We start from the raw sequence: 17742 nt of genomic DNA, 5'->3' as shown, positions 1-17742 counted from the left end.
TTTCTTTGAACATTATTTTTCTAAAATTCTGGGAGGTTTTGAAGCCATTTCACGAGACGGGAGAATTACAAGAATACAGGAGAATCTGGGAGGGTTGGCAAGTCTAGTTCTGCCCTTGAGCTATCAATCTGATATCTCTTAGGCCCAAATATTATCGGGTAGTTGATGGTCCTTCCACAGTTCCCACTATTTAGCTCCGGATATAAACCCAGTCCAAGCTATTCATCTTTTCCTATTTATAAGGTCCAATAAGTTTTTTGCAAAAGTGGAAAATAGAAAAAAATTAATCCAAAGAAATATATACGCAATATGAGACTCTTGGACTCAAACCCAGGAACAAATTCCCGGCACCACATCAAGGTGGTCCCAAGTCAAGGGGCAGAAGACTACATAAACACTAAGTTATGACATTGTTTGTGAAGGATTTCTGCAAACTCTCTTATTAAAAAAATAAAGAAAAAAGAAAACACCAATCATATAATCCCAGCCTAACTTTATGAAACCCTTACCTAATCAACTCTATAAAAGCAACATATACTGTATAACCAACAAATGTTTCATAACTCACCCATTTGAGGATTAGCTTGTATTATACCAGGTCGAACTTCTCTTGCCCAAAGCATGTAAGCAGTAAATCGAGATTTCTGTAATGAAGAAAGATATATCCACAACAAAACTAAATGCTCACAAGGGAAAGAGAAGGGAAACACAACCCTATTAACAGCATCTCTAAACATAAACCACAATGTACATAAACTGAAGAAAGTTCAAGTTATTTACCCATTAATAACAATATATTTCAAATTACAGTAAACCGTATTTTTCCCAAGGTATACAAACCCACGCCATGTAAACAGGAGTATTTCCTCAGCACAAGCTAGAGCAATCGAACTTGGTAACAAGGCTGTTAACTAGAGGTAATGGGAGAGTTGGGGAATCCCCTTCAATCACCTAATGTCCCTTTTTTTCCTTTTGCCACAGGTATAATCAACAAGAAAACTGATGATACAGTTTTCTGAAATCTTCGGACACCTATTGTTTAATAATACCACATCTGGGAACTCTAGAAAAGGGGCGGAGCTTCAAAGTCCTTATGTTTATTGCTTTCTAGATTTCCAGTAACTTTAAACCATAAAGATTCTCTAAAGTCCTATTATCATTTATGTTTAAATGCAGTAACAACCGTTATATCATTCGTTGCAGTTGGTTATGGTAACGGCAGTTCAGAGTAGAATATGGATCATCCTTATTTAAAACCTAGCATGAAACCCTTCTCATAAGGGATGTCATGACACTAAAATTCAAGAGTAATTGGAAACAGGATCTCAAATAATGAGAAAAAATTGGTAAAATTTGGGTACTAACCCGTAGAAATAATGAGGAACAATACAGAAAGGAACGCAATACTGAGAGAGAGAGAGAGAGAGAGAGAATGGAGAGAGCAAGAAGAGAGGAGGAAGAAGAGGAGAGAGAGAGAGAGAGAGAGAGAGAGAGAGAGAGAGAGAGATATGGTTGCCAAGATTGGGCTTCATTATACTGGATAAAATTTGAAGGGACCTTAGTATTCAAGTTAATTTGTTATGGTCACTCTTGCTTTCTTCATAATAGTCTGTACTTTTGAAAATCGATTTTCATCCACAAATAATTCACGAAAAATGCTGTGTGAAGTAAAAAATTTATTGCCACAAATAACTCAATATCTATTGCACAGGCAATGAAAGTTTTATATCATGCAAAAAATTGCTGATGTACAGTGTTCTCCCCGTATTTGCGAGGAATGGGTACCAGACACCCTGCGAATAGCTTGAACCCGTGAATAGTTAGAACTCCCCTCTAAAAATGCTTATATCTGCCTATCTTGAAAGTTCAATTACCAAATGTATACTTAAAGTATCATCCTACATCAAATATACCATTAAATTGGTATTATTAATATAATTTTAGTCATCTGAAACATTTTACTGTTAGAAATATATAAAAAGCCAATAACAGAGAGAGAGAGAGAGAGAGAGAGAGAGAGAGAGAGAGAGAGAGAGAGAGAGAGAGAGAGAGAGAGAGAGAATAACTCTTTACAATATCAAAAGATTGAAATGAACTTCTATAGGCAACACTGCTTCCCCTCCCATAAATACATATATCTCTTCCGGAGAAGAGAGAAAGGGAGGGCTAAACAAGTATCTATTTGCCTGTCTATCAATTCTTTTGCTGAGAGAGAGAGAGAGAGAGATAGGAGAGGGGAGAGAGCAGGAGAGAGGAGAGAGAGAGAGAGAGAGAGAGAGAGAGAGACCTTACCTTACATCTTCTTCGGGTTGACCCAGGTCCCTCAGTGTGAGGCACCTCTAATGTCTATCAGAGAGTTGCTAATGCATCTTCCGGTATATTTTGCATCTTCCAATCTTGGATGGTCTGAGATGCAGCTTAGATATTTGTCAAGCTTATTTTTAAACACATCTACGCTCACTCCTGATATATTCCTCAGATGGGCTGGCAATGCATTGAATAGACGCTGCATTGTCGATGCCGGAGCGTAGTGGATTAATGTCCAGTGTGCTTTCCTTATTATTCCTGGTATAGTTTTCAGCACTATTAATCTACCTCTGCTTACTCTTTCTGATATTTTTAGCTCCATGATGTTTTTGGCAATTCCTTCTATCTGTTTCCATGCCTGAATTATCATGTAGTTCTCTTCTCCTTTCTAGACTATATAATTTTAAAAATTGTAGTCTTTCCCAGTAGTCAAGATCCTTAACTTCTTCTATTCTAGCTGTAAAGGACCTTTGTACACACTCTATTTGTAAAATATCCTTTTGATAGTGTGGGTACCATATCATATTGCAATATTCAAGTGGACTACGAACATACGTTTCATAAAGCATAATCATGTGTTCAGCTTTTCTTGTTTTGAAGTGCTGTAACAACATTCACATTTTTGCTTTACATTTTGCCAATAGAATTGCTATTTGATCATTGCATAACATGTTCCTATTCAACATCACACCAAGGTCTTCAACTGCTTCTTTATTTGTGATTGTCTTGCTATTAGGTCCCCTATATGCATATAGCTTTCCTTCTCTATCTCCATAATTTATTGATTAAAATTTATCAGAGTTAAATACAATCCTATGTACCTCTGCCTATTCATATACTTTGTTAAGGTCTCTTTATAATATGTTCCTATCTTCATCACAAGTAATTTCTCTACTTATTCTTGTGTCATCGGCAAAACTACTCACTACAGAGTCCTTAACATCACTGTCTATGTCTGCAATCATAATAACAAACAGCAATGCAGCTAGCACCGTACCTTGTGGCACACTGGATATTACCTTAGCTTCATCCAATTTCTCATCGTTTGCAATAACTATCTGTTTTCTGTTGTGTAAAAATTCTTTTATCCATCTTCCTACTTTGTCCACTATATTAGGTTTGTAATTTTCTTCGCTAATATATTATGATCTACCTTGTCAAAAGCTTTTGCAAAGTCTAGATAAACCACATCTGTTTCTTTTCCGTTTTTCATGTTTTTATATATATGTTCTCACGGTGGACTAACAGTTGGGTTTGTGTACTTTTTCCGGGTACGAAACCATGTTGTCCTATATTAAACAAATTATTTTTTATTAAATGTTTCATAATATTTTTCTTCATTACCCTTTCATATGTGATGTTAGACTCACAGGCCTATAATTACTTGCCTCTAGTCTTGATCCACTTTTTAAAGTAGGGGTAATATATGCTAATTTGTGCTCATCATGAATCTTGCCTGTATCTACACTTTGCCTTAATCATATTGCAAGGGGCTTTGCGATAGAATGAACTATTTTCTTTAACAAAATAGCAGGGACACCATCAGGCCCAGCTGCAGCTCCATTTTTAATTTCATTAATAGCCTGCACAATATTGGCTTCATTAATATCTATGTCTGATAAATATTCACTATTTTCATCCCTCATTTCTGTATCATTATCTTCATTATCAATTCTAGGGGTAAATTCTCTCTTTTATCTTTCAATTCTTAGAGGGCCTATTTCTATTCTTCTTTTATTCATCTTTTTCGCGTATGAGTACAATAGTTTGAGGTTTTGCTCGATATTTACTAGGGTTTTATCTTCCAAGTCCCATTTTTAATTTTCTTTTGATTGTATAATCTTTTGTTCTGCATTTCTATCTTACTTTTTAGTTCCATCACTTTCCATGCATTCTTTCCTTTTTCAAGACCTTTTTTTCCACTTCCTGATTTTCTGAAACAAGATCCTTCTATCTCTTGGTATGGATGACTGATGTTTACTTTTCTTCTTCGGTATATACTTTTCTTCTTCGGTATATATTTATCCACTATTTTCGCTAATATTTTATATAATATATCCGTATTTACCTGTATATCATCACTTACGAAAATGTTATCCCAATCTTAGTTTAATTCTTCATTTATTTCTGATATTTTATATTTTTACTTTAGAAATTGTATTTTCCATATCCTTCCCACTTTTTCATTTCTTGCTTATCTCTGTTTTCACTTGCTTTGGAATGAACTGTTAATTCTATGACATTATGGTCTGAAATACTCGCATTATAAACTATTATTTCTTTAACATAATTCACCTCGTTCACAAATACTAGGTCTAAAGTATTTTCCTTTCTTGTTGGCAGGTGATTTTATTTGTTGAATGATGTATTCTAGTAGCATATCTAATGGCTTTTCGAATTGCCTCTTATCTTCTGCACTACTATTACTCTCTTTTTTGTATGTATAAATGCAACCACAATCTCCTATTCGTTCTTTCCGATCTATGAAAGGAAAGTTAAAGTCTCTGGATAGGAGAATAGTCCAGTCCTTGTGATTTCTACATATATCATCCAATTTTTCTATTATTGTGCCAAACTCTTTAGTGTTAGGGGGTCTATATAATGTTCATTAATTTTTTAGATTCAGAGAGAGAGAGAGAGAGAGAGAGAGAGAGAGAGAGAGAGAGAGAGAGAGAATGTATACCTTATGTAACATCCTACATCAAATTTACTTTAAATTATTTTCATATTACTGTATTAATCTTAAAATACATACATACATTCATATGTACTTCTAACACTTGCAGCCGAGAGAGAGAGAGTTACCACTATGACATACGTATCTTGTGTGGAGAGAGAGAGAGAGAGAGAGAGAGAGAGAGAGAGAGAGAGAGAGAGAGAGAGAGAGAGAGATTGTCCTTACAGTATTTAAAAGTGAAATGGAAAGATTATTGTATTTAAAATACTTACATATGAATTTTGTAATTACAGTTAGAGTATTGTATTTAATACATTCATAGTATTGATTATTGGAAAATTAGTTAAATGATAACCCATTTATTCACATACATGTACCATAAAAATCATCTCATATCAGTAAGTGAGAGGAGAGATGAGAGAGAGAGAGAGAGAGAGAGAGAGAGAGAGAGAGAGAGAAGCTATTAAAATCGTTGAACATTATATGGCCCTTTTCCCCTCCCCTGTCACATTACTTGACATATTTGACACCTTCTGAGCTCGAGCTTCTCTGGAGTTGAGAGAAGGTTGGGAAACGATACAGAGAAAGGTGAAGGGAAGAATTTTCATTTGAAATTACAGTTATATTATATTATTTTATTTATTTATTATTATTATTTTTTTTTTTTTTTTTTTTTTTTTGCTCTATCACAGTCCTCCAATTCGACTGGGTGGTATTTATAGTGTGGGGTTCCGGGTTGCATCCTGCCTCCTTAGGAGTCCATCACTCTTCTACTATGTGTGCCGTTTCTAGGATCACACTCTTTTGCATGAGTCCTGGAGCTACTTCAGCCTCTAGTTTTTCTAGATTCCTTTTCAGGGATCTTGGGATCGTGCCTAGTGCTCCTATGATTATGGGTACGATTTCCACTGGCATATCCCATATCCTTCTTATTTCTATTTTCAGATCTTGATACTATCCCATATCCTTCTTATTTCATTTTCGATTTGATACTTATCCAATTTTCCCTCTCTTTCTCTTCAAAACTCTGGTGTCCCATGGTATTGCGACATCAATGAGTGATACTTTCTATTATTATTATTATTATTATTATTATTATTATTATTATTATTATTACCATTATTTGAAAATATTACTTAAACACATATATCAAACATAAAAATTCTCTCATCACAGTAAGAGAGAGAGGAGTTATCCTTATGTAAGTGAAATGGAACGGTTATTTTTCTCTCTTTAAAATACTGCCACATACAAATTTTGTAATTATATTATTAATATATTATTTTTTTTTTTTTGCTCTATCACAGTCCTCCAATTCGACTGGGTGGTATTTATAGTGTGGGGTTCCGGGTTGCATCCTGCCTCCTTAGGAGTCCAGCACTTTTCTTACTATGTGCGCCGTTTCTCATAAAAAAGGTTCAAGACTCAGAGGAGTTGCTATAGGAACCAAGTTCTGGCTTGAGACAGCATCATTCCCATTTCTAAACTCTGTAGCAACTGAGCCAGTAGATAGAAGGGTAGAACAAACACTCACACAGCCCTTCTGGCAAACAGTGCACATGAAAAGTGGAACAGGTCACAGTAGCCCTCTCCCTGGAGCAAGAGTGCTCAGATCATGTATGCTCCAGAGTGCAGGAATGGTGTGGGCTCCCTCCTCCAGCCTTCTCAACAAGGTTGAGATAATTCTTCCTCATTGTCAACACAAATCCAATTCACAAACCGAGCCTAAGATGAGCAAGCTGGTTGTACAACCATCTATTCAACCCTGTGAATATGCAGGGAGAAGGGCTGTCTCCTGCAACTGCCGTTCCACAACCATCCAATTGAGGTTGGACAGAGGGACAAATGTTCACCCTCATTCTGGTGTGGTGCCAGCTCTGCCCGAGGTAGACCAATACCCAACCAATGATTGTGCACTGTCCCTTCCCAAGAGGAGAGAACACAAGGAAGAAGTTCTCCAAGATTTGCACAAAACCTTAAAACTTTTCCCCCCTTCTTTTTATCTTCTGCCTTTGGAATGGAAGATAGTCCAGGGCTGAGATGAAGGAAGACGAGTCCAAAAACAATGATGAAGAATGCCAGTGCTTCTTCTCTTTCTTCTCCCATGATCCATTACAGGAAGACCTAATGCAACAGGAGGATCTCACTTCTTTGCAGCAGTCAATGAAGTCAGAGAAGCTGTAGACACATCAGCAACTACCTTAGATGAAGAAGACTCAGATGCCAAGTTGTCGTTCTCCCCCGGCATGTTATCAAGCAAGGCTGCAAAAGAAGGGCTACTCAGAATATTCAAGATAACCCAGATCTTCTGCTGGCACTGCAATAACAACACCTTATGTCAGCCTGGAATGTCATTTTCAGACAAGTAAGAGGTCAAGACAGCTGCTGATGGAGCATATCTCTCAGAAGCTGCTTTGACCTCCAAAAAGGGTCATGATCAGGTTCATTAAGCATAGTGCTATCTTCTTCAATGGGTAGCACTCTCAAGAGAAATTCCCCCAGCTGAAGCCTTTGAGTGTCTTTTGTCCTTCTTCCTACTCTGCTTAAGCCTAACCCATGAGGTGCATCCCAAACAGCATATTCTCTGCAAGGAGAATCCCCAGTACAAGACTTACCCCTGCAGGCAGCACAAAAGAATAAGGGTAACTTATTATAGGTGACATTACCTGCCTACAAGGGCAGCCATGTCCCTCACACTGAAATTGCTCATTTTTGTTCCCTAAAGATAAAAAAAACAAACAGCAAGGCAACAAAGTGCATGAAAAATCACAGTTGAAAGGCGATGAGTAAATACCTATCCATACTTCTAAAGTTCTAAAAAATCCAAGTAGGCAAAAGAAACCAGCATATCTGTACTCTACAGCAGACAAAAGAAAAGTGTGACAGTGAGCGAGGGATACTCCCCAACTTAACATCCCCACCTCCACCTATTAACCAAGTCTTCAACTACTGTTCCAGTTCACACTGAAGTATACTCCTATAAAAAAAAACATGGTTTATATTTCTGCAAGAAAAAATAAAAATTTAATCAAATTTTCCATTTATATTTATACCTTGGAGACCAAATATGTAGTCCATAAAAGAGAGAGCAAATTTTAAAAAAAGTTAATATGTGGCATAAAACCCAGAATGAAAAAAAGAACTTGGATCAAAACAAAATTCTTATGAGCAAATTTACCAACTCGACCTATATGGTCACACCAAGCCAAGTAGTATAAGTAATCTAAAGAACCAAAAATACTACCAGGTATGGCTGCACTTCATTTTTATCATATAAAACACAAGTTAACTGAATGGGAGAGTTGATAGAAAGAAATCATGAGAAACTGCAACCTTGGTTACTAGACTAATAGCTTCACACTTTAGCTCTTTAGAGTAGAAAAACTTAAAGTTAACAAGTCCAATACATTAAAAAATTTTAAAATACAGATCTAGGACCCAATGAATACAAGTTGGGCAAAACCTCCGTTAGAATTCTGGAGAAGGCTCTGCTTACTAAAGTAAGAACTATGCACTGTAGCAAGTAATACAGAGGCTATCTCCATCATGAGTTCATCTCACCTCATGATGTCACATTACAGCTTTGTGCATTTCTAAATGGCAATTTGCCGCTTGGCTTCTCTTTTTAAGCTGCAATAGGACATCTTTACAGGAATAAGTTTATCTTTTGAAACAAGCCATACCAGAAATAAAAAATTATTAAGCCAAATATTCACAGCAACTACAGTTTTTTATTAATAATGGAATTTTATTTTTCAGTCCGTAATTCTAATTTACAATAAAGACAATACATATTTGAATGTTATGCCTCCTCCCAAATTTACCCACCAAAAGAACTTACCTTTGACACAGCACAAAATGTTAAAGTTTGCAACATCAACAATAAAAAAATAAAAAAAACCTACTCCTTTATCTTTACGCTGAGCTTTCTTTCTTTGGACCACCTGCCCATCCTTCAGCATGATACTTTTTTTGGCCTGCTTCTCCGAAAGATACAATGACTGAGACTGAAATAAAAATTGTGTGGGTGAGACATATTATAGACAAACAATCCAGCTGTAATTTCATTAAAAATCTCATATTCTATGTAAATTAGAACATACTGCATACTGATAGCCTCAAATTCACATGTGCTAAACATATGTTGATATTACATATCAAGTTTCATTTAAACTTTGATGTTAGTTTCAAGTTATACCTTAATTTCAGTTATTTATTTCACTTTCACAAATAATGACTGTGTACAGTAGGCACCCGGCAACAAGGACCACAACCAACCATGAATAGCAAAAGTTTGTGACTGCTTGAAACCCTCCCTAAAAATGCTAATAACTGTCTATTTTACCCACTCTAAAAATATTTATAACTACCTATTTTAATACTAGTTCAAACACCAAAAATACCTTAAACTATCATCCTAAAAGACTTTAACATAATTTCAAAGTCATCTACAATATTACCCTTAAGAATAGGTACTATATGGTTTACAACTACACGTGGACATTCCTACAACTGTTACTCTTACCAAGGCAAAAACTAATCCAGTTACCCCTATGTTCAGACATGAACATTTTCTGTCATGCAGCATTCAACCTTTACTGTTCTCTTCTAACACAGACGGGGGTAAAATTGGTACATCATTTGGCGAGCATTCTTTAAGACAAAAAAATATATTTTATTGATAATTTGCTCTGTTTACATTAATGTTGATATTTGATATTTAGTAAATCATTTTTTTATCATAAAAAAAATTATGCAAGTTTTTTTTTATTTGAGTTAGCAAAACCAGCTTCTTTGTTTTAGATTATTTGCCAATTGGAATAGTTCCAGTCTGAATTATAGACTTGTAAGGTACCTATTCCTGATTAGTGTGGTGCATTTACTTTTGTCTCATAACCTGCTTTTTCATGATAAAAATAATAATTTCAGGAATTACTTTTCCTTTGTACTGTATTCTTTGACAATGCTGGAATACATGCTAACTGTATGCATTATTTTAACCTGGGAATACAATGAATTTGGAGTTATGTTCCACAGAAAAATTTGTGAATAGGTGACTCCATTACTATACTGCATATTGACAAACGAAACAGACTTCGAGAACACTGAAAACTAGGAAAAGATAATTGTTGAATTTTTTCATCTAGTTATAAAAAAGATATTCTATAACATATCAGTAAAAGAATCAAATTACCTGAAAGTCACTGATAAAACTGTGAAACAGTACATTCAACAAAATTGAGATTTTTCAAATTTCCTAGCAAACTAAAAATATAAAATCACTTCCATTTATTCACAAGTCGTTTCAGATACACTTTCGACCTACCTGGTAAGAATAAATTGCTTTTTCCAAGCAACATACTTAAGACATTCAGTGGCATTTTCACCTTGAATGAAGCCTACTAGTTTCTTTCCCTTTTACATTTTTCTTTGAATTCTCATTTACCTCCTTACAGAGCAGTATTTAGAGGTAGATCTAATTTCTGTTGGATGGCCATTTTAATTGTCAGTTTGGTTGAAGTCAATCTTTGATAACTCTATTGGTTGAACAGAGTTCCTTTGTTTTCTTTCAGAATCCTTAATTGTCCCATCATTGTATGCATCAAACACACAATTGATCCGATCTGAGCCATAAACATGTCACTGCATCCTTTTCATTACATTTGAAAACAAATCACCAAAGGTTTTAAGCTCACTGGTCTTGACTTTATGTACATAAGCTATTGCATCAACAATACAAGCACACCATTCTTTACCCTTACCCATAGAAAGGTTGTAATTATCTGCACTAAATGATTTTTCCAGGTAAGCAGCTAACAAACATTTATGACCCTTCAGCATTAGTCCATCATCTTGAAATAAGGTGCTGTCAGGGATAACATCATACTCCAATTTGTTCATACGTTGAACAAACCTTCGGTCTTAACAATAGGATAATTTCTAGCGCCTGCTGGATCCGGTTAAATCGCAGATGAAAGCAAGGAATCTTGTGGGATTTGGCAACACATGCATATATCGGGTGAAGAGTGGTCAAGGACCACGCACCTACGCCACCGCGTCAGTCTTTTCGTAACCACTTGGGCAAGCTATGATTGACCTCTTTCGGCCTTTACCCGGTTCATTGCCCGCTTCGATTATGATTAGTGCGTGTGTGTGTGTGTATGTGCTGTTATTATGGCTTCTTCTGCTCCTTCTCAGCCTCATTAACGTGTGTACCCAGGAACTCCAGGTTTTCCGTGTTCTCATTTTTAGGCTTCAGCTGCGACCCCCCCACATCACTTGCAGTAGGTGTCGCTCTAATGTTTGTACAATAACGAATTCTTGCATGGAATGCCGTGCATGGCCTAAAGAGCTGAGGAAGTTGTTTTACAGCAAGAGGGAGCATCGTAGGATTTATACTCTCCCTTCATGGGTGGTTTTTTCGTCTCCTCTTCCCGATGCTTCGTCTCCTGCTGCGATCACACCCCATAGTAGTGTTGTGCCTTTGTCCTCTTCCTTTTCTTCCATCGATTCGTCCTTGGAAGTATCGGGAGGCCGTCAGGCTGATTTTTGTATGTCACCCCTCCTTCTTCGGGAGTTAATTTGATTCTCGAGAGGGAGGAGGCTTTTTCATAATTTTTTTTTTTTTTTTTTGTGCAGAGTTGGAGGCGTCCAAGATGGTGGCACTTTGGAACACCATGGGGCTACGGGGTTCTCCGTCCTTGGAGGGTTTACTGTTGCACTTCATGGATGCTTGCTAACCCCCTCCTCATGCTGTCCAGGCCCTCCCCCTCTTCCTGACCTCATCTCCGTGGGTGGCCGAGGTCAGCCATATTGTATTGTTCTGCCAGTGACAGTTGCCGCTTCTTTGAGTCAGAGGGAAGCCATGGCGTCTGCCCTGCTAGTGACGTCACGGGGTCAGCCATTTTGTATCCCTCTACCAGTAGTGTCTGCTTCCCGTTTGGATCGAGGGGAAGCCGTGACATCATTGCTGCTTATGACGTCCTTTCCATCGATGACGTCACTCTCAGTCGCCGTGACATCATATCTGCCATCCAGTGCGCTGCATCTTCCTTCCATGTCATCGGAACCTTCTCTTGCTGATCCATCTGAGGCTTTATGCCAGGCGGTTCTTAAGAGATTGGACTCTCTTTTGGAAGATAAGTTGGCTGCCATGTAAGCTGGGAGGACTGGAAGAAAGCGTGTTGCATCGCCCCTGCCTCCTGCTAAGAGATTGCGTAAGGAGCCAGTGCTGTCTTCCTCTCCTTCTGCCCTATCTCCGCTGCATCGGCGTATCAAGCGTTGGAAGGGTAAAGACTTTGCCCTTTCTTCGCCTGTGAGTGGGGAGCAATACGCCCGTGTTCCTGAGTGTTGGTGTTTCGGAGTGTTAGTGTATCTTCCCCAGTGTGCTCTGCAGTGGCTGCTTCGTTCTCTGTATCGAGTCGTGAGTGTGTTGCAGCTTCCCCCATTCGCGCACATGTTGCAGGCACTCCCACTTCTCCGTCTCCAGGGCCTATCCGTCGTCGTAAGGATCTCAAGGTGCCTGTCTAGAGGTCGAAGGTTGTGAGCACAGAGTTGGTGCAGCAGGAGTCTTTGCCTGCCCCTCTCCCTGGTTCTTCCAGGAGTTCGACTCCAAGGGATTCTCATTCGTTCTCGAGTGTTCGAGATTCCTCTCCAGCTCACATTCATATGTCTGCCACGCCTGTGCCCGTTCGCGGCCATGTTGAGGAGTCTGTTGGGGTAGTTATGTTCCTGGTGTTGTGGTTGGTTCATCGCCGGAGTCGGCGCTTGGATCCAGCCCAGACAGGTTAGTTGGTGTTTTGGGCTGTTTGGCTGCTGGTTCTTCCGTTATTTTGAACAAGGAAGGCGTTTTAGATGAGCTTGTGCACCCTTCTCGTCGTCGGTCTCCGTTGCCTGAGCAGAGGAGGGAGACATGCAAGAGTTTTGTCTTCCTTTTCAGAAGTTGTCGATCTCATTCGTGGTTTCAACAATTTGGAGAGTAGGACTCAGGCTCAATCGTCTTACATACACTCCTTCCTGCTTGGAAGCCTTGCTGGAGCTACGCAGGATCCCAAGTCTTCGTTTCAACTTCCCTTGTCGGGGCACGTCCAGTCGGTCTTGCATAAGGCTAACGCCTCTATTTCAGATCGGGACGGTTCGCTTCGCTCTAGGGGCTCTGCCAAGCTGCTACCCCTGCCTCTCGTGAGGCATAGGAAGTACTATGCTACGAACTCTGCCTTTTTTATGTCGCGTCATCTTAACCTGGATGTCATTCGTCTGAAGCCGGGATTGACTTTGGAGCAGGTGAGGTCGGTGGCTCCATCGTTGTCTCCACAAGATGCCTCAGCGTTGGAATCAACGGCAACCTCCTTGTTGCAGACGGTTTCTTGGCTGGACTTCTGGTCTATGGTCATTGCCAAGATAGCTTCTGACAGATCCCGAGAAGGGTTGGTGACTGCATCCTCTCTTGCCAGTTTGTTGCAGTCTGGAGGCAAGGCGTTTTCGAATATAGCTTACCTCAATGTTAATTTATGGGCTAACCTTCTCCTGATTAGAAGAGATGCAGCTTTATCCAGGATGGAAAGATCAGCTGACTCTGAATCCTTGCTGGCATTGAGGAATGGGGATCTGTTGGAGTCTCAATTTTTGTTCCATCGGACCGAGCTGAAGGATGCGATAGACCGGCGCCAGGCTGACACCAAGGACAGATTGGTGCACCAGGCTTTGTCTAAGTCGGAGTCTCGTCCTTGGAGACGTCTGGCTCCTTCTCCTTCCCCCGCCCAGCAGCAGTCGGTAGGTTAGATGCCTCTCTCTCTCCTGTGCCACGGGTGGGGGGGTGGTGCCTGGCAGGAATGGGCCAAGTGGCTGAGTTATGGGGTGTGAAGTGGGTGGTAAATGTCCTTCAAGTGGGGTACCTACTGCCATTCGACTTTCCTCCTCCTCTCTCGGACAAGCCACAGCTCAGGAGGGCATATCCTCCAGATTCTCTGAAGTTCTTAGCTCTTCAGGAGAAGTGCAGAAGATGCTGGACAAGGATGCGATAGAGGAAGTGGTGCGTCCGTCTCTGGGGTTTTACAGTCACGTCTTGGTGCCCAAGGAGTCGGGAGGTGGGAGACCTGTGATCGACTTATCCACCTTGAACCATTTCATCAGGAAGACACGGTTCAAGATGGAGACCCACGTTTAGTGTTGGCAGCTGTAAGGGAAGGCGACTTCATGCTATCGATAGACTTGACGAACGCATACTTCCAGATCCCTATTCATCTGATGTCCAGGAAGTTCTTCTCTCTCGGAGACAAGGTCTTCAAGTTCTAAAGTCCTGTGCTTTGGGCTGACCACAGCCCCTCAAGTGTTCACAAAGGTCTTCTCTCTCGTATCAAGTTGGGCCCATGCTCAAGGGATCCATTTGATGAGGTATCTCGATGATTGGTTGGTCTTGGCAGGTTCCAGGGAAAAGCTGCTACAGGACAGAGATCGTCTGCTTTGGTTTTGTCTGGAACTGGGCATTGTGGTTAACCACGAAAAGTCAAATCTCGCACCCAGTCAAAGGATTCTCTACCTGGGCATGGTCATCGATACCGCGGTTGTAAGAATTTTCCTGTCGGATCAGAGGTCGGAGAAGTTGTGAGTGGTGGCACGCGACTTCCTCTTGGAACCACATCAGTCACTCATCAGTGGCATGTTCTTCTACGAGTTTTGTCTTCCCTGGAGAAGCTGGTCTCTCATGGGGGTCTTCATCTTCAGTCTCTACAACGGACACTCGGGGAATTCTGGTCTCCGGCGGGGTCTCACCTCTGTCAGAGGTTTTTGTCTCTGGAAGTGAGAGAAGACCTTCATTAGTGGTTGGACAACCGAAATCTTTTGAAGGGTATCCCTCTGCATTCTCTCCCACCGGAGTTCCTTCTGTTTTCAGACGCCTCCCTCGCAGGTTGGGGGCTCATTTAGGCGGCCTCATTGCCTCAAGCGTTTGGAGTTTTGAGGACAAACAGCAGCATATCAATGTCTTGGAGTTGAAGGCACCCTTCCTGGGTCTGAAGGAGTTTCAGGAGAAAGTTGAGGGTCATTCTGTTGTTCTCATGTTGGACAACACCACGGTGGTCGCCTATGTGAACAAGCAGGGAGGTCTGGTTACATGTCAACTTCACGCCTTGACTGTCGAGGTTTACCAGTGCATGGTCAGCAATTCGGTAGAGCTCTCAGCCAGGTACATCCCAGGCAAATGGAATGTGGTTGCAGGCAAACTCAGTCACCAGGATCAGATCCTAGGCATAGGGTGGTCCCTTCAGGTAGTAGCAGACAAGGTCTTCCAGGTTTGGGGGAGACCCATGCTGGACCTTTTTGCAACTCAATTCAACAGGAAACTGGAGATATTCTGTTCAGTGGGTCCAGATCCTTTAGCGTTAGTGGAGGATTCGTTACAACTTCCCTAGGACAACCTGGAGGTGTATGCCTTCCCTCCGTTTTATTTGATCCGTCAGGTTCTGAACAGACTGATGAGTTCGTAGGGTCTCAGGATGACTTTGGTACCCCCTCTTTGGCCTCAGGCAGAATGGTTTCCAGATCTGCTGTAGTTGTTGTTGGAGGTTCCGAAGGAAATTCCCCCTAGGCGGCATCTGTGCCAGCTGCATGTAGAAAGGTTCCACCAGTCAGTAGAATCCCTGTCTCTTCACTGTCGGAGGCTATCAAGTATCTCCTCTGGGAGAGAGGCTTTTCTCAGAGAACAGCAGGGCATACGTCCAGCCGTCTCAGACGGGCAACCTCTGTGGTTTACCAAGGCAATGGGCGATCTACTGTGATTGGTGTCGTAAACAGGGTTTTTCTTCCCTTGCAACCTCTATTCAGCGAATAGCAAACTTTTTAACCTTCTTCAGAGATGAGAAAAGTTTGTCCGTTTCTGCCATTAGAGGCTACAGGGCGGCCCTGAGTTAGTGTTACGCCTTAGAGGTATGGACATCTCGTCCTGGGAACCTTCCTTGCTAGTTAAGGGGTTTGTGCAGTCGAGTTCTCCTAGGGAGCTCAAGCCTCCAACATGGGATGTTTCCTTGGTTCTCAAGAGCTTCACTAAGGGTCCATATAAGCCTTTGCGTCACTCATCTGACAGGAACTTCATGCTCAAGACAGTTTTCCTCCTGGCCTTGGCATCTTCGAAGAGGGTAGGAGAGCTCCACGGTCTGAGCTATGATGTGAAGCACACCAAGGGTCGGGGGTCGGTATCCTTCGAATTTGTCCCGGAATTCGTGGCCAAGACCCAAAATCCCTCTGTGCACGATGATAAGTTCACTTCATTTTCCATTCCATCACTGAATGACTTCGTAGGTGGTGATGCTCAAGAGCTTTTGTTGTGTCCTGTCCGGGCCCTGCGTTGCTATCTTAACCCTGAATAGGTGCGACGGATCGAGCACGACCTGAGGAGTGTTTAAAAAAAAGTTTTTTTTCCCATAAATCATCGTCTATCTCGAATCTGGGTGTGATCGATCTGCAAGAGGCTAACAGAACACACACTACAATCATGTCAAAACCTGCGTTTGCCTTGCCTTTGTCCTTTCCCCTTTTCTGAGTAATAGTTTGTTTTGAACATGCGTGGGATACAAAGGCAAAGTTATCAAGTAGTGATTTCCTGTCTAACACATTCTGGGATAGTTTTATATTGTTGGAAACTGTAGGTAGATGGTGTGTGTACCATATGCGTGCCATTGGTTGTGGCTGAGATGCCTTATATTGCCATTTGGTCCAATTTCCTTCGAATACCAATTTCTCAGTTTTTGCATTTTTCATCAACAATGGCCAGCAGGCAGTATTCTCTGGGCATGGATGTCATCAACTTAGTTCTAATGGAATTATAAAGTGATGCTGATGATAACTTAGAGGTTGCTAACACCTCTATGGCAAAAACCTCAAGTTTGTGTAACAAAGGGTTGGAGGCGAGGGTGATGACCTTGAAATGATTACGACACAAGAGGGGGAGAGGGGGGTGGGAAGCTTATGTTAGTAAATCCCGACACACTGGAGAGAGAGAGAGAGAGAGAGAGAGAGAGAGAGAGAGAGAATAAATAACATTTCTGAGCTTTATCTTATGACAAAGCTTCCTAACTGCAGTAATGGCTATACACTCTCATATATTATTAATTAAAAAAAAAAGGGCAATAGGTTCACCATAGCAAATTCAATTTATAGTTTTGTTAGCGCAAGTCGGATGTTCAAGTGGCAGATTTGGCAGTCGAAGTTGGTGTGGATTGTGGACATTTCGTTTACATACCCGAAAGGTGAGTTGGCATTTCTCTATATATTCTTGTATTCTATACAATTTGTGATATGTTGGTATATTTTCATGCATAAATATCATATTTTATAATAGTTACAATGATTTTTATAAGAAATTTTCATGGTGAATCTAGGAGGTCAAAATATGACCTTTAGATTTTGCCCTCCTGATATAACAGTAAATTACATCTTAGTGCAGATCTTTTTACATAATTCCATTCTAGGATAATGTACCAAAAAAATATGAAATTTTGACAACTTTTGGCCAAAAAAACATACATTTTTTTTATCTCTTTTCTGATTTTGACCTCTATGGGTCCGACACCTTTTCTGGCAGTCACATATTGTAAATAGTTTTAGAAAAGATTCCCTCAATTTTTGTGTGTATATAGTGTATTTTTTTTTTTTTTTTTTTGTAAATTATTGTTTGAGAGAGAGAGAGAGAGAGAGAGAGAGAGAACGAGAGAGAGAGAGAGAGAGAGAGAGAGAGAATAACACTTCTGATATAACAGTAAATT

General features: G+C 40.3%; 1 protein-coding gene across 2 annotated transcripts in view; it reads right to left on the bottom strand.

The window, feature by feature from the left end:
- The window catches only part of LOC135195091 (HMG domain-containing protein 4-like), a 119313-nt gene that overhangs the window by 63653 nt on the left and 37918 nt on the right, over positions 1–17742 (bottom strand). For both annotated transcript variants that reach the window (XM_064221470.1, XM_064221469.1), the window contains exons 3-4: positions 8890–8991; positions 569–644 (exon numbers count right to left, since the gene is read on the bottom strand). In XM_064221470.1, coding sequence (XP_064077540.1) covers positions 569–644; positions 8890–8991 — 178 coding nt within the window. The remainder of the gene's footprint in view (positions 1–568; positions 645–8889; positions 8992–17742) is intronic.

Source organism: Macrobrachium nipponense, chromosome 15 (genome assembly GCF_015104395.2).
Source record: "Macrobrachium nipponense isolate FS-2020 chromosome 15, ASM1510439v2, whole genome shotgun sequence".
NCBI lineage: Eukaryota > Metazoa > Arthropoda > Malacostraca > Decapoda > Palaemonidae > Macrobrachium > Macrobrachium nipponense.
Note: the sequence above shows the minus strand (reverse complement) of the source record. Positions and strands in the feature narration are given on the sequence as shown.